General features: G+C 39.4%; 1 protein-coding gene across 4 annotated transcripts in view; it reads right to left on the bottom strand.

Moving 5' to 3' along the window:
* Window positions 1–26591, bottom strand: part of ptprub (protein tyrosine phosphatase receptor type Ub) — a 223150-nt gene that overhangs the window by 53610 nt on the left and 142949 nt on the right. For all 4 annotated transcript variants that reach the window (XM_028470131.1, XM_028470132.1, XM_028470133.1 and 1 more), the window contains exons 6-12: window positions 23203–23377; window positions 17596–17889; window positions 9486–9803; window positions 8333–8442; window positions 5642–5843; window positions 2983–3085; window positions 2625–2898 (exon numbers count right to left, since the gene is read on the bottom strand). In XM_028470131.1, the coding sequence (XP_028325932.1) occupies window positions 2625–2898; window positions 2983–3085; window positions 5642–5843; window positions 8333–8442; window positions 9486–9803; window positions 17596–17889; window positions 23203–23377 (1476 nt within the window). The remainder of the gene's footprint in view (window positions 1–2624; window positions 2899–2982; window positions 3086–5641; window positions 5844–8332; window positions 8443–9485; window positions 9804–17595; window positions 17890–23202; window positions 23378–26591) is intronic.

Raw genomic sequence — 26591 nt, 5'->3', positions numbered from 1 at the left:
TCTTTGTTTCATTCTGTTATGTTCAAAAATCCTCTAATACATTCATAGGCTGAATGCAACAGTCAGAATGAAAAATCTCTTTTTCGGAAAAGGTGTCATGTCTAATGAACAGACAGGATATGTTGCTCTTCATACAGGCACACATGAACACAACACGTGTCTCAGCTTTGAGGTTCAATAAACCGTATTGTTTTAAATGCATGAGAACGTTGTTTAACATGTTTTTTGACCAAATTACCAATTGGGAAGATATTGGTTGAGTCATTTGGTATGGCTGGTTCCTTACTGTGGCTCAAAAATGATACACCCCTGTCAGGCGAGACTAAACCTAATCCCATCCACTGGTAAACCAAGGCTGCGTCCAAATAGTCCCTCCTATCTTCTTTCCAATCCACTTTTCCTTTACTCCGTAGATGACGTCAGGGGGTTAAGGAAAGGTGTTACGAGATTTCCTCAAAAAGTTAGGGATAGGCTTTCATGTTGTTTAAACAATCAGACGCATCCACTTCCGCTAGGTGACGTAACAATCCGATGACGGTGAAGTTCAGTGACGTCTCCCATGGTGAAAAAACTACAAATTCTGAAAATTGACAACTCAAAGCATGAAAGCTCTGATGAGCATGTCCCTTTAAATGTTGTGGTGAAATGCGGCAAGGAATTGTGGGGTAGCATTATCTCGTCTCCTTTGTTAAAGGATGCAGCAGTGTTTCCTAGGCTAAAGGAGGTGTTAAAGCAAGCATTGATCCTCCTTTCCTTAACTTTTAGAGAGGAAGAACGCTCCTTCTCATGGCCGCCACTTAACCACTTCCGTGGGTTAAGGAAAAGTGGATAGGAAAGGAGATAGGAGGGACTATTCGGACACAGCCAAAGCCTATCCGTTTTATTTCACTTATTAGTAACACAACGGTGTTAGTCTGTTCTGTAGACTGCAAAGATTCTGATTATTCACTGATTTGGAAAAAGGATGCTACTGGCAGGGGTTGAATGACTACATCATTTTAAAGGTTGACTTTATGTGCATACTACTCGAGTCGACGTCGACTAGTCGATGACATCACCAAGAGCCACAGCAGAGTGCCAGAAAAAAGAAAAAAAAGCAGGCGAGTAACGGTGTTGCACTAAAATCTGTGACCCAAAAAAATCTGTGACCCAGTGGCTTCTCGGCAGTAGAGAAGAAGAATGCTAAACCTCTTTGTAGCCATTAAAGAGCTATTTACTTCCGTTTAAACATGACGCTCTGGTGGATGAAGTAAATGTAGACTGGAGAAGAATTACAAACATGTTTAAGAGCGAGTAAATGTCCACCTGCGGTCACAGATTTTTTCGGGTCAACAGCGGACTTCCCCCGCTAACGAAGCCTCTGTCCTGCGTTGCTCATGTTTTCCAGATCTGCTTAACACATAGACATGTTACCACTACAGCTAACGTTAGCATATACATTAGCCATAATATCTGTCTACCAGCTGCAGTTTGAACACAAAGGAGGAAGGAGCGAGAAACGCTTGATGTTGTGCTGCCTTGCCGTGCAGGGGTACAAGGACCCACGTTTACTGTGTTGTGCCGCCATCTTGGGCAAAAGTTGCGCGACAACGCTAAAGTCGACGAGTCCATTCAACCCCTAGTCACTGGTGGGGTAGGGTCAGAAAACTTTAGGAACAGCCATAACCAAACATTTTTTTTTTTAAAGGCACCTTCAACAGACAGGACAAAAACAGTGAGACACCAATGATCGGGTCCCACGTGTGTGTATTCGCTGCAGATGATCACAGTTGCTGTTTACTTGCCGCTACAATTCTTTGCCACAGTTGGCGAATGATAAAGCAGCTGCTTCCTACCTCTGATCAGCTGCACCTGTGCCCAATTATCCCTAAGTAATTGCCTCACCCAGGTAGCAGCTCTGCCCCTAATGGAATTTAGAAATGTAATGCGGCGTCCTCTGGGTACAACCACGGGTCTTTGTCTGCTCTGAAATGACAAAACGGGGGGAAACTCAGCAGTGTGCAACAGCACACTGTTTGCCAACTAACAAGGTCTGAAACCAACATTCACCAAATATTTTTAGGGTGGATACAAAGGGAGGCATGTAAGAGCTTTAGCTGTGTCACCTTGGTTTGCAATCACTGGCTGGTTTGTGAGAGAATCAACGTATTGAAAGTATAATAACACAGCAGCGTGGACAAAGATTACTGAATGGAAAGAAAGGCATTAGACACAAAAGATGAGGGACAGCGAATAAAAGACGTGAGCAAGAAGTGAAGTACATTGTTTCCTCTGTGTAATACCAGTGAATCACAGGCTGCTTGTTGTCAGTAATGCATACAAAAAAATGCCTGCTCCAAAAACACTGTTTGCACAGAATCAAAGCGGTGGGAAAAAAAAAAAAAAACAGTCCTATTTTTCAAGTGGCAGTTCAGCTTGTTTAATCCAACACCCTCTTTCACTGCATAAATATTCGTTGGTGGGTTGCGAAGCCACACGACACCAACTGCCTTTACTGTATCAAACAAAACACTTATCAACACCTTTTATCTCTGGCACACAATTATTTTCATCACTGATTGTTACAATTCAATGATGAGTTGCCAGATCTGTTGCCAAGCCTGTGGGGGTCCGCAGTCACTCACCCCTCTGAAGTTGCTCATTGCCTGGAAGTAGACGAGGTAGCTTTTGCGAGGGTCCAGAGGGCTGTTCCAGTAGCCGTTGTAGGTGTGATTGTCGCCCACAGTGAAGGGGCTGGCCTCTGGCAGGCTGCTGGGTGGGAGCTCTGCTGTGTAGTAGTGTGGCATTCCTCGGGCCTGGGCTTCACCGTGAGATGTCGGCAATGGGAAACACTCTTGAAGCCCAAGCTCTCGCTTTACCTTCTTTACCAACTCTTCCTCCACTACTACCTGGTAGGTGCTACAGAGAGAGGATGTGTAAGTTTTGAAAAGCAATATTTGCTGTTATTAAGCATTATATAAGAGGGAAAAGTAACTTTATTACCTCACAGGAGCCCCTCTGCCTTGGGCAGGCCGCAGCAGGACAGTAATGGTAATCTCTGTCTCACCCAGAGGGGACGGCATGTCTCCGTAATCAAAGGTAGGTGCTGGCATGCACAGAAAGAAGCAGTGGTTTTTTTCTTCTTCTAAAACCAGTGTTACCAGCATGCTGCTTTTATAAGACTAAGGACGTTTACAAAAGGGCATCTTGCTTACTCAAAAAACAGGGCTCGAAAGTGATGTCCGTTGTGATTTATCAAAACATAAACGTAGCGTGAGAATGTGTGCACTGCTGTGCTAACTCTGAGGCTGGTGCACAGACACTTTGGAGATGTGGGAAAACGATGGTGCCGATGGTGAGGTGGTGAATTGAAGCCATATTCATCTCATACATTTAATGTGCTCACATATCAGAATTATAGATCCACATAACTCAAAGCCTTCTCTGCAGCCGCCCCCTCCCTCTGGAATTCACTACCTCAAGGCATTTGAAACTGTACTACGCTGGACTCTTTCAAAGTGCGAATCAAAATTACTTTTAATATTACAACGGCTCTTAAAACTTTCAATATTACATTTACTCTTTTCTTTTTTTTTGTCACCTGTTCTATCATTGTATAGCGCTCTGTTGCGGCCCTACAACTTCCCAAAATGGAGAGTTTCAACTGGGATGGTGTAGCAAAAACACTCTGACTTTTTTTTTCACATTTTACACCGTTTACTGTATTGCAGTGACGTCTGCTGTAAATAACTTTGTTTTGATTTATTCACACCATTACTGTGACCACCAAATAAATCCTAATTTTTCTGGCATTCATCACTTACACGCATCTCTTCCTTGTTCTGAAATTCCTTTTCTTTGTCACTTCTGCCATGAACGATCGTAGAATCTTAAGCACGCTCATTTTGATGCAAAAACCATTCATGTGCTCCATTGGATTGACCATTTATGGTAGAATGTGGGCGTGTCGAGGGAGAGATGTGAAGTGAATTCACCAGCGCCAACTTCTTGCTGGGCTGTGATTTATAAAGGAAAAAGTGTGTGCAGGTGAGCTCAGCATGGTTTCATAAATCTGATTTTTTTTTTGGCACAGCACATTTTCAGATTTTGGACATACGTTCACTTTTAGTGTAGATTCTACTCATTGTTTTATAAATAAGGCCTCGGGGCTCGAAAGGTGTTGCTCCTTTTTAAGAACCAAATAACACAGATGGATAAAAGAATCCATATTGTATTATTTAGAATTGTTTAGGCTCGGGGAAAGACGAAATCTCTAAATTATAAAATGTCACAAGATTGAGATGTGTTGTTGGTTGACTGACTTGTATTTATTGTGCTGGTAACGGAGGTGGTGTTTTATTCATTTTACTTTATTTTTCAATATTCAGTTTCAAACTTTCCTTTAGAAGATATTGCATGGATCTCATGACCCCAATATAATGTTATCGTATTGTATCGTAAACTCAGTGTATCATCCAAACTCTAACCAAGACCATTACTCTCATATTCACTGCACTGTTTGAACTTTTCTTCTAGTTGTCTTGGATACCCATCCAATTAAAAGTCAGGGGAGTGAGGTTAAATTGAATGGCTTTCTCATTTAAAAGGATTTGGCCAAAGTCATGTTCATCCCTAGAGATGCTGCACATTTCTTTTTAATATCAGCAGTCAATTAGAGGCAAAAGGAGAGCAAACTATTGAAAAGGAAAGGTAATTCACTTATTAGAAAATATATGCTAAAACAGAAAAGAGCTAACACAAATTAGATAAAGCATTAGTGAACACTGGATGTGCACTTGCTGACACTTAAAGAGGGTTTGATCCCTGTTGTCAGCTAGAGTCTTGATGCACTTGTGCTGGTGAATGAGAGAATGTTGTGTATTGGGATCCTCCGCGGTGGGTGCTGCTTAAAGATGCTGACAGAAGTAGCTGCTGAAGGTGTTTGGTGTTTGCTAGCTGTCAGGGCAGATTCGAGAGACGCTGAGTGTAAGTGAATGTTCTGCACCGTGAGCCAGTGGAGGTGGTTGAGAGTGATGTGTAAAGACTTTTGGACTCTATCTGCGGTCTGGCTTAGTGCCAGAACTCTGGCTGACAAACCGCCAGTAGGCTGTGATTGTACTTTAAATCTATAATTAAATAGAGCAAACATTTATGTGATGAAATCGGGGAAAATAAACAAAAGTAAAGTAAAAAAGGAAAATTTGGGAAGTGGTCACGTTATGTGTAGTCGGTGGTGTAATCCCTTCCATGGATTTCTTTTAACGGTACTAAGCTCGGAGACTCTCAGAGGTGAAGCTCTCAGAGAGGAGTGCATCTTTCTTTACACAAACCACACAGCAGTGACCCATCTTTAGTGTTTCCATACTCATTGTAAACTAATTTATGCCATCGGCATGAGAAGACGAGAAACGTATCACCATATTGGAAATGCAATTTAAACTAGCCCTGGCACCTTGGGAGCACTAGTTTTACATGAGGGACTTAAGTGGCTGGGGCCAAATGAGAAGTATTCCAGTAATCCTAAATATAGAACACAGTGGGGGAAATCTGTGTTGCGTGAGCTCACAACATTAGGGATTGTAAGTGATGGCAGGAACAGGAGTAGCCTCAGCATGGGGGAGGGACTAGCTTATACAATACCAAGCCATAAAAATTCTCATACCTGAGATGTTGGTGGTTATTTCTGTGAGTGCTGTCTGCCCAAAGCCCTTGGCTGTACGTGCTCTGACTGATATCAGGTAGGTGGTCCCAGGGTGGAGGTTGGAGAACATATGGTAGGTCTCATTTTTCAGCTTAGACACAGTTCTTCTGGGTCCTGGGACATTGATGCCTGGATCAGATGACTCGATGCTCTGGTAACTAATCTGTTGTCAGTAAGAAAATCATAAAGGTCTCAGGGTGATGTTGCCTTCTCTGTAGTAATTATGAGTTAAATTTATAGTAGGAGTTGGAATCAAAAATAAACTGGCTTCTTTAAATCAACTGGGTAATTATGAATGGAGGACCTTAATAAAACAACATTGTAATATCTGAGCACAGAGTAATGCATAATGTCTTAGACACCGGTGAAATCAGATACTTTGCCTTTGGGTAAATCTGCTGAGTTGAGGAAATATCAAACCAAGTATTGCATTATAAAGGCCAAAAACTGAAAGTACCAGACCAGTAATAACTATTTTCAAACGTTTGAAGAAACAACAGTTAATCGCTTAAGCTATTCATTTGATACCGTTGAAAAACCTTCTGAAACACCTTTAAACATCAAGTATTTTGATTAAAAAAAGATTTGCCTGGTCTAAGTTTCAAGAGAACCTCAACCGAGACGCCCATAAAAAAATTGAGAGGCTGGTGCGATGACCTCACTGCGATCAGACAATTTTATTTGCAAGAAAGTGTCATTGAGATTAAGAATCATTTTTTCAAAAGAGTCCTGGAAGCAGTTTGATGTATGAAACTTGATCAAGGTCCCGCAGTGATGGCCCACAGTGGATTCAAACCGAAAACTTTCAGGTTACAAGACCACTTCCTTAAACGTCGGGCCACCACTGCCCCTAACTTTGAGCCCACTAATACATTCAGGAATGAACCCTTTTTAAGTCACTTTGAATCTACATGTTGACTGTGACTTTTTACACCTATGCCGTATTATGCCCTCAAGCATGACCGAAGGATCTTGCAGAACAACACTCAGAGTTCCGAGAGGTCAATAGTTTAATCTGCAAGAATTAAGCAGGTTTTCTGCAGCTCTCTGATAGTTAAGAGACATCAGCACATGTGGCATTAAAAACCCTGTAAATATAGCCTCCACTTTATATGTCAGAAAATGGTTTTAATAATATCCTGGGGGGAACATTGCCAAAGAGATCAAGAAGTCAAGACCAGCCGAGCGATCAGTTAACCCTGGAGGGACACAACATGTAGTAAATATAAACTCATAATGCAGCTTAATGAGAGCCCTTCAGCACAATGTGTACAGGTGCTTTACTGATCAATGATGATACTATTTATCAGAAACCCTGTGGTAAGAACAAATAATTAGCACTTTTTCAGTAAAACCATTCTATTTAGGTACTGTGAGCTCAAAAACTGGTGGAAAGTTTTTCGACAGATTAGGAACATTCTGTATCTGACACAACCAGAAAGGGATAATTAACTATAAAGAAAATACCATGTACTTTGCACTCAGTACAAAAATCCCATAACAACCACCAGGTACAGCTGTACTCAACCTGTAAAGTGGACCTAACATATGTATTTCCTGAAAGGATCTAGAGCACTCTCACAAGAGGTTCACAGTGTGCCATATCAACACACTCTACCCCCCGCAGCTGCTGAAAATCCAAAATAATCTACTTACATGCCTTTCCTAAAAATGATCCTCTATAATGTTGGAGCTACGCCCATTTACACCGGATCTCATTTAGTCTCACGGCTAAAGCAAACAATGGGCTAAAGCACCATTCCACAGTTGTTGGTGTTGTTTGTCTCCCTGCATTAACATACCTATTGTGTTTGCTTTTAGTAGTGATGCATGCTACTATATTACCACCTTACTTCATACATGCATCCATTTTCTAAATCCGCTTATCGCTGCACTCAGGGTTGAAGGTTTTTGGACAGAAATGGATGGATGGAATTTAACCAGTAATATTTTATCTGTACAGACTTGATCAAAATGTGCAAGTTTTAATTGCTCATCTCGTTATAACTATGTTTTTATTGTTTTACTTAAACGGTTCTTCCTTAATTATCATACAGCAAAAATGCATATATAGCTATTTATTTTCATTATTTGTCCAACTGAATGCTTATATAGGTATATCAGAGCTACAGCCCAGTTCATCAGTACTGTACAGTAAGTTATTTACTTCATATGAGAGTTAAAAGATCATATGCATTAGCTATTAGAACAGTAAACTACACACTGTTCAAACTCCTCACTAGGGGTTCAGTAACTATCTACTAAAAACCATGTATCTTTACCAAGGTAAAATACTAAGATTGTTGAACAACTAAAACAATTGTTTACCGTCCTTGTAAGCAGATGTTTCCTCGCAATTCTCTTTGCAATAATATTACCTACCCTGAGGCGCTCTCTCCTTGGATGTCACAAATAGTAAAAAAGAAAAATGAGTCTAAGGCGATGTAATCTTTTTAAAGATATTAAATGTAAAAAGTTAGTAAACTGTGCAGCATTTTGTTCAGCTTTCTGGCTGATTATCAGTTGCTATATTTTAAGTGAATGCTCATACATTTGCACTTTTCTTTCTCTGGTTTTAAAAGCCTTTTGACATTTTCACAACTTAGTATTCTGAGCCAGCATCATAAAGGTGTTTAACTCAATAAGGCTCACCTCATACTGGGTAATCAGACCGTTAGGTTCGACAGGCTCCTCCCACTTCAGAAAGATCATGTCATCAAGCGGGGTGAAGGTGAGCGACTCTGGCGCTATGCCTCCGGGAACTATCAGAAATTATGGGAACAAACATTTGTCAGTGCAATGAAGTGCTAATCCCACAATGAGCCGCTCCTGTCAATATCACAGTATAATGTCACAGAACAATGCACCACACATGGGACTGCCAGAAAGCAGCTCAGGAGCATCCAATAAGGATATGGTTGGAATAAGGTCGAGATTGAAGTATGAAATACTATTTAGAAAATCTAGCAATTTACAAATAACTTAAATCAAAGTGGGAATACCACCAGGAATAAGCCATATATATTTGAATTCTTAATGTTTAAAGTTCACTCAGTTGCTGTTAAAAATAAAGTCCAACACATTTTGCGAGTGCACTGTACTAAAGAGACCTGAGGCCAGAAAATGTTCAAAACAGCTGAGTTGGCTGTCATGTTTGAATATATATGGTGCACATCACAATGTTTCCAGGTAAAGCTTCTGGGAATAGTGATTTGATTTTCATATGCAATCAACTCTATGGTGAAGTATTTCTAGACAGAGCTATTTGGTCACCACTGAAATTAAAGGAGAGGTAGTAAGACCACCAAAGCCCATAGAAATATGGCATATTAAAAAAGTATATACAAATTTTAGCTTGAGATCAAATTAATCATCAGCTACCGGTATATCACACTGCATTGTACTGCAGTATACTGTTCATGGCCAGGGACTTTTTTGTATTGGTTGAATTTGCATGGATATCTTCAGGTTTTAAGATTTCAGCCACATTAGCTTGGAGTCTAATTTGGTCATGTTACAGGGTGGGAGTATTACATAAGTCTCTGTGTGTGGTATAGCCTCATGGAAGTGCACCCCACATTTTACTTGACGTCAGCTAAATAATCTCCAGCCGACTGATAAACAATGTACGATGAAGAAGGAAATTATTGTATATACAGGTCTTTTTTTCCACAGAAAATAACAGAGGACAATAATCTTGCCTAAAATGATAATAAAACAATACAATATCTCAATCAAATGAAATTGATTAATCTAGTTTAACTCTTCACACCACCCTTTCCCAAGGGCTCCTTGAGGGACTTACTGTCTTCATCCGTCTGAAAAGTGACCTCTTTGCCTTCTTTCTTTCCCTCTGGATTTGCTAGTGAAAGACGGACATGGATCCCGTGGTATGGTGGCAGATCACGCAGCATGAAGCGTGAGGAATTGTGTTCCACTGCCAGGCACTCGCGGACTGTGGTGTTGTGGCCTCCGCCTCCTCCAGACATGGTGTAGCGGTAGCACAGGGACACTGAGTACGTGTGGCAGCGTGTCAGGTTGAACGCCAAATTTTCCCACGTCAGGGATAACTGCCGAGACTGAACATCAATGGCCATGAGACCTCGCAGTGGACGCATGGGCTCTAAAAAGAAAAAACATGGAGAGATTGAAGGAAAAAGAGGGGTATGAGAGAGGGCATTGTCAGGAACTGGCTTCTAATAAAGTTACAGTTGAAATCAAGTACCGAGAACATCCCAGCAATCTTTCCTGCTGTTCCTCATCTTTGGAGCATCATGTTGCCATGTCACAGCCCCGGAGGTCAGTTTACTGACTAATCCCTAATGGTCGAGCAGCAAGTCATGCCAATTTTGGCTAATTAATTAGACAGCCTTTGGGTTTCTGTCCCACTAGTCCAACCCCCCCTGTCCAACAGCCCAGTAGAATAGACTCAAACAGCTCTCGAGTTAATCTCCCCAAAACTACCAGTGGGACTCTAAGGACATCTGCTTCCACGGGTCAGTTTTACTGCTGGGTCATGGCAATGGCCTGCCTCCTAGGTTTTGTAGGCACCAAGTTATTTCTGGTCATTGCTGGGTTAACCCTGACTTACTGTGAGTGAGACTCAAAGCACAACAGCTCTGTCTTTGATATCCTCGCTCAAAGGTAAGGCCTCCCTGTAAGAGACAGAGTGCCTTTATCCACAGGCGCACAGACCAGCTAGTGTTCAGGAGGACGCCCAAACCTGAACAGAAGCCAAGTTAAGCCAAGGACATCCTCTGTGTATCAATGGTGCCATTTAGCAGCTTCCATTATTAGAGAACTAAATGCCTTTGTTGTGTCGCAATATGCCACATACTGTATTGTATGGCCTTCTTCCTTTAATAGGGTATGTTGAATGATGCATCAAGGAGGCTGGAAATGACAGCAGAGATATGGGGAACAGTGAGAGATCAGCACAGCTTGAGGTTGCCAGCCAAGGTCTTCACTCCGTCAATGACTTGCATACACAGAAGGATTCTTACTGCAGCACTGATTACTAAGGGGAATAGAAATGAAGTGACTAAAGCATTAATCAACACAGGCTAATATGTTTATACAAAAACTATGTACTGGATTGGATCTATTCCAGACCTGTATACTAGTATGAAAGTTTTCTAACAAAGTAACATTATACAATTCTTGTCCACACATACATTATTCACTGTGTTGGAGCACTTTAAATACTTTGACAATCCAAAGTGAGGTCTGTAGCAGTCACCAGCTTTCTCTTCTAATGATGTCGGGCACTTCACAAGAGACAAAAGTATAACCAGAGCAATGATCACAACCTTGACTAGAGATAATGTGACAGCCGACAAATTGGTGAACAATGAATACAGAGAACTGGACTGCACCCGGAGCAAAATCTCAATCTTCTTTTGTTTATTGTGAAGGAAGATATGTTTTGTGTTGTGTTTGATAGTGTGCACAGTGTGAGAGATAAATAAAGAGAGGCCTTTAAATGCTGAGTTAATGAAAGCACCACCAGAGTGCCCACAGTGTGCCCATTATGGGTTTTCTCAAAGTCAACATTTGTGCCAATCGCCTCCATTTGCCTTTTTCCTATTAGTCTGTATGCCACGAGCACCCATTCTTCAGCACCAGGCAGTAGTCCAAACATGGCCAAATGCCCTGAGCTCCATAACAATCCCTGAGGACTAGACGCTGGGGCTTATGTGGTCATCACCACCATTAAAACTAAGACATTTAAAAGCTTACTTATAGTAAGTATAGGTGAAATATATAGAAGATAGTATTGCTCAGTCTTAGAGGGCATTTAGTACAAAGACTCCAGGAAAGATAAGTATTCAAATTATTTTTTTTACCACTCTTAGGGGCGGATTCACTAAAGGTTTAGGGGTATTAAAACATGTTATGCGCTAATAAGCCGTACAAAACCCAGGGATGCACAGTTGCTGCACGTTGCAATGCGCCCTCAGTCCATTTAGTGCATTTCCCTCTAATGAATATGTATAGTAGGCGGAGCTCACAAGGGGAGCAAAAATATGGGAGGAGGACATGCAAATAAATTACTGCAGTGGGCGCAATGCAATTCATCAAATCTGGAACTGTTTGCGGTGATTGTTTTAGCACAGGAAAATAGTACGACTGACAAGCACATTAAATTAGAGGGAAAAAATACCATTAGGTTTTAAAGTTGTTTTTTTGTTTGTTTGTTTTTATTTCTTTATTTAGTTTTCTACATTATTAAATGTTTCTGCAGCAGAAAGAGAAGTCCATCTGCCTCCAATTTAACTTTCTCAAATGTGTGCTTCTGCATACCTCACCTCTCCACATTGAAACGCTCACTTAAATAGGGCGGTCTGCACGACTTCTGGACGTGCGCTAATCATTGCTGCAATCTTAGTGAATTCCTCGCAGCAGGTGAGGAAACTCCGTCACCAAAAGATTTAGGGACGCATCCGATTTACCGCCCTTTATTCCAGATCTTAGTGAATCCGCCCCTTAGTCCCTTTTAACAGATTGAGTACAGTGTGGGCAGACGCTTTTACAGAAGGGTTGGTGACCCAGGAGCAGGTGGAAACCCATTAACAAAGTGTGGGGACCACCTGCAGTACAAATGTTCGCCTCTCCTCTGTGATTTACTTGAGGTGCCTCAAGCTGTGCTAATGCACTGTGCTGATAATCACAGCAATGGCTCATAAAGCACACCTGGATGGCCATCAGAGCCAGGCAGCGACTGTGTTCACATTCACGGCCATTAATTTTACAGGGCCCACACCACTAGAGCGTGGCTCCACAAGGATTTATATGTTCATGGCAACGTCAAAATAGCCAATATGTTTAGAGATCAGCCAAATATTGGCTCATCTCTAATAATGTGACATTAGAGAAGTTGAATGTTTTACAGTGGAAAGATAACAGTTTTGGAAAATGACCTTCTTCCTAAATACAAAAAGGGTACAAGTATTTCTTCTGTTTGGTGAACAATTACCAGCTCCCTCACATCACATCTACAGCCTAACCAGCTATTTTCTCATGCTTGAACATCAGGTCAGCAGGGCGAGTGCAGACCAGATGGTTTGGGGTTTGGGTCAGGGGAGATCTGAGAACCAGATGATGAGAGTCAAAAAGGCGAGATGGACAGAGTATAGGAGGTTTTTACACTGTTTAAGTGTTAGACACTGCCGTCCCATTTAAAAGACTATGTATACCAGTGGTTTGGCTCAAGTACCCCCTTTCTCTTATTTCTGAATCCAAGTACCCCCTTTGTCTGACTACAACATTTTGCTTAGAAAACTATTTCAAAACATCTATAGAGCATAATGTTGGAATAAATGAGTGTAAACACACATTTTAAAGAATCTCATTATGTAAATAAGTGGAAAGATGCAGTATTTAGTGCAGTGGTTCCCAATCTCTGGATCATAACCCCATTTTTATATTAAGTATTTCTGGCAACCCCAATTAGAATTAGTTTTTGATCATGTTTGAGCTCAGATATTTATTTATTTTTACTGCATTTTAGCTGAACCAGATATATATTTCACAAAGGGAAAGTATAGAAAAAAAAGTGTTTGAGTGTTGTTTGAATAATAATAAAAAAAATTATAATAATAATAATAATAATAATAATAATAATAATTTCAACATTTCAAAAACCTATTAAAATTTTTCTGAAATTTCAGGCAACCCCATTTAAACTCTAGGTGACCCCAAAGTTGAAAAACACTGATGTAGTGGCTCCTGAACAGATTTATTTGAATATTTCTCATCATTTGCAGTCATATCACACCTGGGGTGGGACCAAAACCAAGTACTCGCTGTAGTGCCATTGCGTACCCCTAGGGGTACACGTACCCCTATTTGAGAAACACTGATGTATTCTATTCAATCAATGTAAAAGATGGAGGTGCTTTTTTTTCAACCATCAGTCAAGTGTCACCTTGGAACCATAAAATGTAGAAGAATAGACATAAAGCACAAAGACAGGCTGGAATATATTCACCTAAACTTTGAGCTAGTTTAACAGCTCAGCAAACACACCCCTATCACACATGGTTGAACAAGCTAATGTCACAATGGTTGTAATGTAAATACATCATTAAAAAGTGGGTTTAGTGACTTTCAAAAACACCAATATAAATCCCTGTGGAAGCAAATTCTGCACATTGTGAAACTGTTTTCACTTCACTTCTCCCCCAGGTTCACTTTTACACCCCGCTCACACTGCTCCCTACAGTACATCCTAAGTTTCACTCTTCCTCTACTCAATATCAAATTTTTTTTTTGAAACTTATTATCCAACCCTCTTGAGTTGGGAAGTGGAGTCAAATATAGGGGGGTGCACGGTGTCCGTGTGCTAAATCATGGTACTTGATGAATGAGGGGTGTCTGGCTGTTGGGAGAGGAGAGCAGCTTCAATATGTCATCGGAGAAGAGGCCGCGGAGGCTCTGCTAAAGCGAGCCAGGAAGATATGTGAGGGATGATGTGTGGCAGGGAAAGACTATTGGGCATTGAGAAGAGTGATGACCATGGATGACACAAATCCACAAACCGCCTTTGGGCAACACAGGGCTCTCCATTTTGTGTGCCTGTGACTCTGATGCACACATTCCACTCATTACTCGTACACATGTTGTGTACATGCATCAACACAAGATTCCTTACGCTCTATATACTCAAAAAATAAGCATGGGTGTGGCTAGCTGGTTTGCCTCTCATCTCCCTGGGTGTTCTCTGTCTGCCCAGTAACAAATAACATCAGTGAGCCAACGTGAGCAGTGAGTTTTATTATTATTATTATTATTATTATTATTATTATCTGTCACCAAATTACACAACACATAGATGATTGTCCATGCAGCTCTCACATAAAACCTGTCCATATATGCCAGACATGAGAAACTGGTGGCCTGGGGGCCACATGCGGCCCTTGGCCTAATTTAATGCGGCCCCCAAAGCAAAAGCAAAAATACATAAAAAATACAAAGAATTGTAACATTGCAGGAAAATACAGTAAAAAATAAAATAAACAAAAGACCAAAAAAATACACAAAAATCGCTCCAAAAATATGCTAAATTACAGATAATGACAACAAAAAAAATGTACTATGCAAACGCACACTACTAACAAACATACATTTTACAGGAAAAATACACAAAAGAACAACAGTAATGCACAAAGTGCCTCATCATGGGCAAGACAACAACAAACATATACAGTATGGAATGATGGATAAACACCCAAAAATACTACTAACTTTGTTCTTCCCTGTGTTAAAAGCACACACAGAAAATACTCCAAAAACACACAAAATGACAACGCAAATACACATTATGACTCCAAAAAACAGGAACAATACACAATACACATGCGGGCAAGACAACAACAAGCATACACAGAATGACAGATAAACACACAAAAAACTATTTGTTCTTTCCTGTGTTAATGCTCAGATTGGTCATTATTCCAAAGGCTGACATGAATGTTGATAATGTGGCCCTTCCATCAAACAAACACATTTTTGTGGCCTCCGCTGCAATAGAAGTTGCTCCAAACAAAACAGGAAGTGTATTGATTACGGCTTTCCCAAAATGTCAAACTCACAAGCGTATCGTAGTTGGTGTTACATTGCCTAACTCAATCAAAGTTGTTATACCAGAGAGGGTACGCAGATATAACACACACCCTCCAACACGCAATAGATTGGCGTAAAAATCAAGAGCATTTGGCAAAGCTTATCACACAGTTATGACTTGAGGAAGGCAAAAGTGCCAAGTGGAAAAAAAAAAATCCAATACTGAATCAGACAAAAAACCACAATAAAATCAGACGTGAACGTACAAACTGAACAGTATTACTCGTACACAAACCTCAGACGGTTTAGACTCTAAGGAACATTCCTAAGACCAATTTCTACCAAAGTGAGCTTATTCAAAGTTAAAACTAATGAATTTCTGATTTGCTGAACCTTTGTTTTTTCTTTCAAAAACATGCAACATTGCAGACACTGACCTTAAAAGACTCCTTTAATTGTCTATATTAATAGACAAAAAACAAATCCTTTCATCTACAAATTCTACGCAATTAGTTACACATGCCAGCTACCATTTCTGTCATCCTCATTAAGATAGGCTGGCTACTCCAGTCAACCAACTGTTATCTGTTAAATAACCATCTCAGCAATTTAGCCGTGCTGACAGTAAATAAAGTCTTTCATTCCATTTTTGAGTTCAAAGCACACCAGCGATAACAAACGCGCATTTTTCTTTTGAGATAAGTAAATGCAGTGACTCGGGCTGAACTTGCCAATCATTTTTTTCACTGATGAAACTTTAGCAGACTATTGTGACTTGTGCAGTCACATAATGCAGGACCCACTTAACTTGCAATCGGCGGCTGTTAGGCATTGGAGCATTTGGCTGAGAGTGTTGGAGTGACAATAAAGGCAAGGGCAAGAGAAACCTCATTGTTGTTGTCTTATCTGGAACTTAATGAAATAATAATGAATACAATTTGGAAATGTAGTGAGTTGAGTTGTGAAGGTGACGCAAAGGAATTTGTCGTAAAAATATACGAGCAATCAGGGTTGGGGTCAATTACAATTGTAATCATGTAATTGATAATTAATTAAAATTATGGAGTAATTAGTGAAGAGGCAGGAGCCATTTCAACTTTTTCAACCTTAATGCTAATGTTCAGCTATAGCTAGGTTAATGCTTACCTAATGCTAGGTTAGTGCTAATGCTAGGTTAATGCCAATGCTAGGCTATTGTTAATGCTAAGCTAATGCTATTGCTAACGCTATTGCTAACCCTAGGCTAATGCAAATGCTAGGCTAATGCTAGCTAATGCAGTGTGACGTGGGCCACTGCATCTTCCCTTGCATTTTCTCCACAGTTATAATCTTAATTGTAATTTTAAAAAATTGTTGCTGTTGTAATTGTAACTGAATTGTAATTGAGTTGAGATAATTGACTTTGTAATTGTAATTACCATATCAATTAGATAAAAACTAAATTACAATTTAATTAAATGCAAAACAGTTCTATGGCTTATATGTTTCATATTAAGTTTTTCCACTACCTGTCAGTGAATTTTCACACTCATACAGGTGGTATGTATATATATATATATATATATATATATATATATATATATATATATATATATATATATATATATATATATATATAATAGGGACAATACAATTAGCAACAATAGTATGACTGTAACTAATGTTTTGTACAAAGAGTTTCTAAATTCCAATTCTTGTCTCGAGTTGGGCTTTTACATATTATAATCAATGCACTAAAATATAAATGTAAAAAATGCTAAAACGACATCATACTCATGTTAAAAAACTGCATACAATCATAACAACACTATATAAATAAAAGTTAGTAAAATTTGAATTCAACTTTAGTAATTGATAACTTAATTGTAATTGACTTTCAGGGGGAAAAAATCATTATACCGGTAATTTATTTGTAATTGGAAAACATGAGAGTTATCAGAATCACAATTGATTTTCTTAATAATGTAAACAGTAAAATATTGTAAATCAGCTCTTTTTATTGTGTATAGATTAAGAATAGTTCAGTATTTTCATTGATGGTCTAAAATGAGATTTGGCTTTTTGTTGTTTTTGATAAACATAAGCATCTCATCTATCAATCAATGTTTGGTCTCAAAAATGTATTTCTAAATAATTTTTAAAAACAGATTAAGTCAATAGACATGTTAGAAAGCAGAGGACAAAGAACAATTATTGAAAAAAAAAAAAAAAAACAGTTTGCCATGATCCGTCACTGCAGATCCAAGGACAACACACGTTTGCTAATGACTTAAATTAATCATGGAGGATCCACAGCATTGGCTAAGTACCCTTGGAGCAGCCGTTGACAGGTTTGTGATGTGAAAGCTCACCTGCACACTTGGTCCGGCTCACTAAAGGAGGTCCGGGTGGACCCGTTCCTCCCTCTCCAGGCCGAGTCAGCAGCACACTGATGTGATACTCTGTGTCTGGATCCAGGTGCCACAGCTTATATGTGACCATATTGACTCCATGCACCTCTGACCACGGAGACTGGCTGGCACGGTACTCAATCTCCTTCCTGATAATGGGGCCATCTCCCAGGATAGAGTTGGTGTTCAACTGGATGATCAGGTAAGTGGAGCCAGCACGCAGCAGCTGAGGCGGTGCAATGGGGGATGGAGGTACTGCAAGAGACAATAAAAAGCATAACATCTGTGTTTTTGACCAGATAAAGTACCAGTAAAATGCTATTTTTCACCAATCTCCACTTGTTCTAAGAACCCCAACAACATAGTAACTTTGGGAAAGGTTTATTTTCCCAAACTTTAGACATCTGAAAAGTTACTTTCAGAGCACTCAGGCCGTTTTTTGGGCCTTCGTGCATATGCAGCTACAGCAGATGTAAATCAGGCAACCCCATCAGGACAATAGTCTATTTATTTGTCCCATGTTGGGCCACAAACACGTTAGATCATGCCATAAAAGCGATACGAGGCAGTATATCGGCTACTAAAAATGGAACTGATTGTGACCGCTCGTGCTGCACCGCAAGAATGTAAACTCTCAACTATCAGCTGAGTCAGCTGTTTAAAACACTCACATGAGCTGCTGCGTCACTTTCTTGTCATCCTCACCACTCCTGACCACAGACATAGTCCATTTAAGACGATAGTCCATTGTTTTGTCCAACCGCTGTGTCGCATTGGGCCACAAACACCTCAGATGGTCCATAAAGGCGATACAAGGTGGTATAACGGCTACTAAAAGTGAAACTGATTGTGAGCGCTCATCGGATTATCTTTAAACTGAACGTAAAGACATCAACTGTGATATTAACTGTAACATCAACGTGCCTTCGCTATGTTTGTCTTACCTGTGAGGTAGTTTGAGAGGGAGGAGCTCACATTCTTATTGGGTAGGAGGAGCCAGGATTGTCAGGAGGAGCCCCTTTAAAAAAGTGGCTGTTGTGCTTAATACATTGAAATACTGGTCCACTGAACTATTGCATTAAATATTGTTATATAGTTGTTAGATTTTTCACAAAGTTAAAGCTAAATAAGTCTCCAGACTGCAGGATGTGGGCAGGTTAAACTTCTTTTTGAAGAACAAATTAGTCATAACTCAAAATAAGATCACTAGAGACTTACAAACAAACAAAAAACATCAGAAAATGTTGCTTGTGAGAAAAAAGTTTCATTCGAGTTGTCCATGCTGTTGTCGTAAAAGCAAAGCAAGAAAAACTAGAGCCCGGCAGTCAAATGTCACATACAAGCAGATTCTTGTGAGGAATTACACGGGCAGCAGCGTGAGAGAAGAGTAACAAACAAGAAATGAGATCCAAGCAGGAGAAAAGATCAGTTTTAGGTCTATGGCTGTCACTAATCCTTTATTCTTGCCTCTTTTTTCAGTACAAGGCTTCTTACAATCTCACTTTCAGTTTGTGTTGTTTGCCTGAGCCTCAATCTGAGCTGATCTTTCAGGAAACACATCAATAACAAAACAACTAATTGCAGCCACTGGCCAGCACAAATGTTGTTGAAATTACGTTCAAAACCATTCAATTCTTTCTTTTATGTTCCATGTGTTCTTAAATAGTTTTTTTATGTTTCACTTTGTGGCTTTTCTTTGGATGGAAATTATTCACCATACGTTGAAGGTTTTTTCTAGCCAAACATTGCGTTCAACGGTTAATTCAAAATAACTTTGCGTTGGAGTTTCTGCTTTCATGGCTAGTGAATCTCTGGACGCACATTCATTTATGTTCAGGGTCAAATAAAGTGCATTATGAAATATACAACACATGTTGTGGGCTTGTAATCGGAGGGTCACTGGTTCGAACCATTCCTGGGTCTTCACTGTGGGATAATTCCAGGAAGTTCATAACATTTGTCACTGTGGGATATAACCCTAAATATGCGTGTTGTTCATTTCTTTTGATAAAAGCATCTGCTAAATGAAATTGGAATTTAACTTTCACCATTTTAAAATTCTGTCAATTCTTCAACACTGTCTTAATAATTGTGTTAAAGCCAGATGATTTGAACCCTTACATGCGGTCAAACTGTCTCTGAGTCATCTTGACAAGTATAAATAACTACAATAGCAAGAATTGTACAAAGACTTCTCTTACTGAACAAGCTACTGTACTCCCAGGCTTTACCCAAGAGGGTTGGTCGGCTTCTTTCTCACCATTAGTCACCCTGTCTTTGTCTTTGCTTTCCTTGAAGTAGATTAAGTATTCTCTGCATGTTCATATAATGGTTACTTTTGCTAATGTTAACAAAAAAACCACAAATGAAAATCATGGAAAGAGCAAAAACACAGTTTGTTCTTCATTGCTACATACATGTAATAAGATCATCATCAAAAGCTTTAATATCTGTATCTATATAATATCTGTAAACAATATATTGTATCTGATTTCTCCCAAAATAAATATGAAGAATATCTACATCTAGATTATTTTAGCGTCAGATACATACACAAAACTTTTCGTCTCAAGTTAAGGCTTCTCTACAGTTTTCATAACACAATAAAAATCATGGGCTTGAGTTTTAGGGGTTTCAATCAGGTGTTCCAATGCATTTGGAATAGTTGACTTGGTCATTCCAGTTATTGCTGTTTTGAATTTGCAAATAAAAAACACACAATATTTGTCCTGATTGTAAACCAAACAACCAACAAAACCATGCTTGTTTGCTGAATTTGCTATGCGCATAAAATTTTATTTCATGACTTTTATGTCGGCACATCTATAAAATGCAGGTTTAATAGGAGCAGCTGGGTACATTACTTAGCAAAACCTATCAGGGTTTCCTTTAGTATGCTAGCAGTCACTTTATAGGGATTCAGAAGTGAAAGCATGCATGACAGTAGGGAAAAGTGTAGTTTTATTAGGACTGTCAACATCTGCTGACACTCTGCAGAAGGTTTCTCTTTAGTTAATATCTAAGATTATAAATAAGAAAGCACTCTAAACCAGGATAGTCTTCACCAACTAGAGCGCCTTATATGGCAAAAGACCATAGAAGAGAAATTAATCAAATATAGCTTAAATAATGCACTTTCCTATGTTTTTCATGTGCATGTTTATGTATGAAGGCCAACTAGAATCCTGTTAACTTACAAAGTCATTAAACGTGTCGTTTTGGGAGAGAAATGCAACTTACATCTTTGTGCAGGACAACAGATCATAATGAGAATATTTTAAATGCACAATGAAAATGTAGGATTTACCCTTTTTTCTATATATGCCTATGTTTATGTATTTTTTTGTCTGTCTTGTTTCGTTATATACTGTATTCAAAAGACTAAAACAGCAACACATTTAATACAAAAGTGTCTACCAAGCTTCCACTTCATAAGTACAGAATTTACAAATAACTGCACAGTCACACAAACAGCATGTCTGAAGGTTTCTTGCCCACATTCCAACTGTCTTTGTGCCCTTTTATTAGGCTCTGGAAAAAAAGCAATAATAGCAACAAATAGCTTTGAACAGGAAGGCTGGCAATCTTTCACTTCACTCTTTCCACTTTACATGTTTCCCTTTGCTGAGGGCTGGAGTTGTTTTGCCATCAGACCAAACCCAGCTGTGTCATTACTATGCTGTCAGGAGTGGTGTCAGGCTATGGGCTTGGAGTGAGGTCACTGTCTGTGCTACATGATATGACAGGGGCTGCGGGAGTCGGAGTCAAGTGAGCATCTTTTGACAGAGAGGCGAAGAACACAGTGTGCCCGTCTGTTTGACAACAACAGCTTAGGGAACAACGTCAGGGTTACTGTATTCACCCTCTAAGTGTCCGTTCACTGTCAAGAGCAATCCCCAAAAATAAAAAGATGTTTAACAACGTGGATACGTTTAACTTTTTTGCCAACACTTTACTTGAAGTTTTATACAAAAAGGCTGACATTGAGCTGTCATTATTATGACATGACATCCGTCATTAGCATGAATAAGGTGTCTGTATGTGATGTTTGTTACCCTTAACCAGGGTTGGGGTCAATTATAATTGTAATCACGCAATTTATGATTCATTACAATTATGATGTAATTATAAATGTAATTTAAAAAAACGGCTCATGTCGTAATCGTAATTAAATTGTAATTAAGTTGAGATAATTCACTTTGTAGATGTAATTTCCATGAAAATGATCTAAAAATGGACAATTATAATTTAACGCAAAACTGGGGAACCATGTTACAGTTCTACGCATATGTACCGGTAGTTAACAATTGTTGAAATAAGTTTCATATCAAGCTTTCCCACATTTTACCATTTAAAAAAAAATGAGGGGTATACTGACACAAAAGGCTCAGACACCCACACCAAAAATATTAAAACCTACATTTTTATTGATTAGGAAGCCTGAGAAGGCAATCAATAGATAGGAAAGAAATGAGATGATAGATATTTGTATTTAGTGTATTTTACAGCTGATTTAGGACCCGTAATCATAACAGATGCTTTCAACAGAAAGCTAACACAAGAGGAAGGTTAACTTTTATTAGGCTATTTAGTTCAGGCTCAGTAATTGTGATTAAGTGTAATTGAGAATGTAATTATAATTGACGCTCTGAGGATAAAAAAAATTGTAATTAAATTGTAAATGGGAAAAAATGCGGTTCACTGTAATTGTAATTGAACATGGCTAATTGAAAACATAGTTGAACTGAAAAATGTAATTGACCCCAACCCTGTCCCTAACCCTACCTAACTCCACTAGATCCCTCCACCTAACCCCAAAAATGCCAACATAGCTCCAATGGTGTCATAATTTAGTGAACAACACTTAATGCTAATGACAAATAATGACAGCATAATGTCAGCCTTATGTATAAAACTTCAAGTAAAGTGTTACCACTTTTTCCTAATATAGCATATTTATATATTTTTTTTTATATATTAAAATTGCTGGACTCAAAAAACCTTTTTGCAGATAAAATGATAGTGTATATCTCATTGATCAATAAATCAAAGATAATTTGCTCAAAAAAAGATGTGAAAAGAGTTCGAATTTGCTGCTCAAAACTGTGTTTTCATCTCTGCTGTAAACGTGCATTGCATTGTGGGATGTGGAGTCCCCTAGATGGATTCATATAAGTGTTTTTACTTAATTCTTACTGTGATTTCTTGTGTGTGCTCTATAGCTTGTTCCCGATATTCCCCATGATATCAGAACAAAGTAAAGACACCTCTATATATCCATCTCTAGACGTCACATCCCACAGTGCAATTCACAAAACTTTTCTGACAATATCAATAAACAGTGAACGTTAAAAAGAAACTTCCGAGCGGCAATTTCAACCTTTTACATCTCTTTTTATGATAACCTACACTATGGATTTATCTGATGAATAAATAATCATGTGCAGCAGCTTTAGATTTAGGTTGTCATAAAAGCAGCAGGAATACTTTAAATTGGCGAGGCAGAATGAAAATAATGTACATCACCATCACAGAACATCAGAGATCTTTTTCAAAAACAACATTTACCTTTGACCACAAGTTCAGCGAAGTTTGAGACCCCGGAGCCCCTGGAGGACTGAGTGACGCAGCGATAAAGGTCCTGGTTACTTCGCTGAATGTTATCGAGCTGGAAGGACACTATGAAGCGTCGATGGCTCAGGTGTTTGATCGATGCCATTGTTAATATATCGCCATTGTGTCTCTGAAAAGCAAAAAGGACAGAATCAGAACACAGGTCTTATGTCATCATGTGTAGCACCCGATTAGTTTTTCATAACCTAAATTTAACCAACACACAAAATGAGATATACAAACCCTTTTTTAATCCTTCTAGTGGTAATCTATAGATGGAGTCAAGGTCAGGTTGTTACATTCATAATACCAAGTTCTTAAACATAATCCATTCATACTTCATCTCTCTGATCACAAGTGGCCAAATCTTTCTATACCTCTTCAGACAATGTTGAATAAAGCAGAAACTATTGATGATTTTTAAAAATCTTTTGGTTCATCTGATGAAATTTTAAATCTCTTTTACTTTTAATTATGCTATTGATTTCTTTGTAGTCCTCTGTCAATTATTTGATACCCTAATGCTGCATTCACACCAGATGCATCACAAAATGTACGTACGTCCAGATTACATACAAAGTCAATGGATAGATGCGTCCCAGATGCAAAGTCTTTCCTGTGCGCCGGTGCGTTCCGATCCGCATGTCAACGCGTTTTACGCATATCCGCACATTCGCAAGAGTTGAAAATATTGAACTCCTGCGACTGTTTCGCATGACGAAATCCAGAGTCTTAGTTGACGATGACGTCAGGCCGTCAACACGAACACCGGTCTTTTCACCCATTCAACCATGAAGTAGAAGCTGTGTGTGACCACCTGGAGCTGTATGACACGGCCTTTAGAACCGGGACCGCACTAGGAAGGATTAGGCATGGAGGAGAATCAGCGATGAGGTGGTAGTAGCAGGTAAAAGTTCTCTCTGTAGCACTGAGCTAGGATAGCATTAGCCGCTAATCACACCGGCTTTTTTCACTGGTGGTTTATGTTTTTGAGAGGAGAAAAAGGAGCGCAGCTGCTCGCTTCACCAGGCAGTGAAACTCACCGAGTTGGATGTGTCGCTGGTGGGCGGGGCTTCGCTTCAAACGCGCGTATGAAGCAAAAGGAGACAATTTTTGACCCTGCGGTACGTTTCGTATGGCAGATGCGTCCGGTGCCGCAGAAGACGCATTCGGTGTGAACGCAGGAAAACAACTAACAGGTACTTCATCTGTGCACGTTTCATTTTAAGATGTACCCAGCATTTTGATCTGATTCAGTTGTGTAAGCCTTCAGCCTCCATGACACTATACAGAACAAAAAAATAAATAAATATTGTTTGTATGCAGTCCCTGGCTATGACAGTTATCTGGGTAACTTTTTATTAGGGGTTTGTAATTAAAAAAAAAAAAAACAGCATCCAGTCGTATTTGATTCAATTACAATGACTCAGAGTGATTTAATAACAATGATGACAAACGGGTTGACTTTATTAAAAACAGACTGCAACTTGTTCAATTAATTTAGGTTATCACTGTAAAAGATGTCACGAGTGCTGCTTCCTAATGAAGCCTATCTCCTAACTCTGTCGTCCTGAGCGTGCGCTGTCAATAAATCAAACATTTAACCACTCGAGGACCACTACACGTGGGATACAGAGGTTTTTGTTCAGGCTTCAAAATAAGCAGAAAAGGTTCAAAAAACGCGATGTGGAGATGTGTGTTCCAGTTCCATGTTTGGTTGTTTGCAAGTAAAAAAGTAATTAACAGAAATTGGATGGAGGCGAGAAACAATGAAATAACAATGGATTAAACTGACCACCTTGCACCTGCACTGTGAGGCTTTTCTCTCATTGTTCCGTCTGCACTAAAACTCTGAGCAGCTGTTGTCAAAGCAAAATCCCTCTGCATTTTATGTTCTCACGACACTTTACTGTGTAAAACAGTGGACACGCTTTGAAAAAAACCAAAAACCATATCCATCAACTATAATTTTAACAAAGCATATCAGTATTAAAATAGGAGGGAGAGCATTGGGGGATTATTTGGCCACCTGGGCTCCTTCTGAGATTTAAGAACAACAAGCACTTTCTAACAATTGCATCCTATTGAACTCCTGTGATACCACAGGGTAAAACATAATCATAAACTCCTTATGAACTTCTTTCCAGACAAGAAGTAACACAAACTGTATGACTGATGTCCCTTTGAAAAGTTAACTGAGTCAAGGAGGCAAATCTGCTGCAGCTACTGTGGTGAAGAACAAAAGTGGGCTGAGCTCATTACATTAATGCTGGATGGCGTGAGAATCCGAGTGGACTAATGATTGTTGTCAAAAGTTTCATCAACAACACTCCCAAATGGACTGAATGCAAAATAAGGCAGGAGGACTAAACATACATACATCTGGGTTTCCACTGGATACGTCTCCGCTGCGCCGCGGCACCGATCCGGTTTTTCACCTCTGTCCGCCATCCGGTACTTCCCACCGGCTGCGTTTGGAGTGCACCACGGTGCTCTCCGGTTGGACGACTGTGACGTCACGAGACAGAGGAGTTCTCTCGATATTTATATAATCGTTAAAGGTATGTGTTATAAACGCAACAATAAACAGATAAACAGGCCAGTGTTCCTAACGAAGGAGAACAAGAAGGTTGGACTCTCTGGATTTGTCATAGCCACATTTTTTAGCAACAGCCAACAGAGATCAGATAAAACTGCACCAGTAAAACATGAGCTAAATCATAGTTGCTGCTGTTTACAGTACAGTTACAGTATGACAGGAAACAATATAGTGGAGGTGATTTTGTTTTTACACATTATGACATTTTGGTGATGTAATTACTTGAAATATAATCTGAAGTGATTTATTTTGAAAAGTAACCCGATATTTTTTTGCGGAGTACGTGCTTAACTTCCTGTTTATCTTCATTTGCTCTGTGCTGATTGATGCGTCGTGCTCCGTTGTCCGCCAGAAACAGAATTCCTGCGTATATTTGGTGGAGGGCACCGGACTGCTGAAGCTGGGAAGGGGCAGACACGTACCACATTAACACATAGACTAAAGTGGAAACCTATCAGCTCTGGTGACGCGGCAGAGACGTAACGAGCGGAGTCGCATCCAGTGGAAATTGGGGTATTACATTATGACTACATGTGGTTTTGTAAACTAAGTGCAAAACCTTTTTCTTTATCCTCCTGTTTGGAAGAGTTGTGCAGAATCTGGAGAGGCCTGAATAGAGACTTTTCAATGAATTAAATCTCACACTGCACTACAATCTGCTCGGGTCAACATACAGTAAGGCAAGGCAAATTTATTTGTATAGCGCATTTCATAATCAAGGCAACTCAATGTGCCTTACATGATA

The sequence above is a fragment of the Gouania willdenowi genome, chromosome 16 (assembly GCF_900634775.1).
Source record: "Gouania willdenowi chromosome 16, fGouWil2.1, whole genome shotgun sequence".
Taxonomy (NCBI): domain Eukaryota; kingdom Metazoa; phylum Chordata; class Actinopteri; order Blenniiformes; family Gobiesocidae; genus Gouania; species Gouania willdenowi.
Note: the sequence above shows the minus strand (reverse complement) of the source record. Positions and strands in the feature narration are given on the sequence as shown.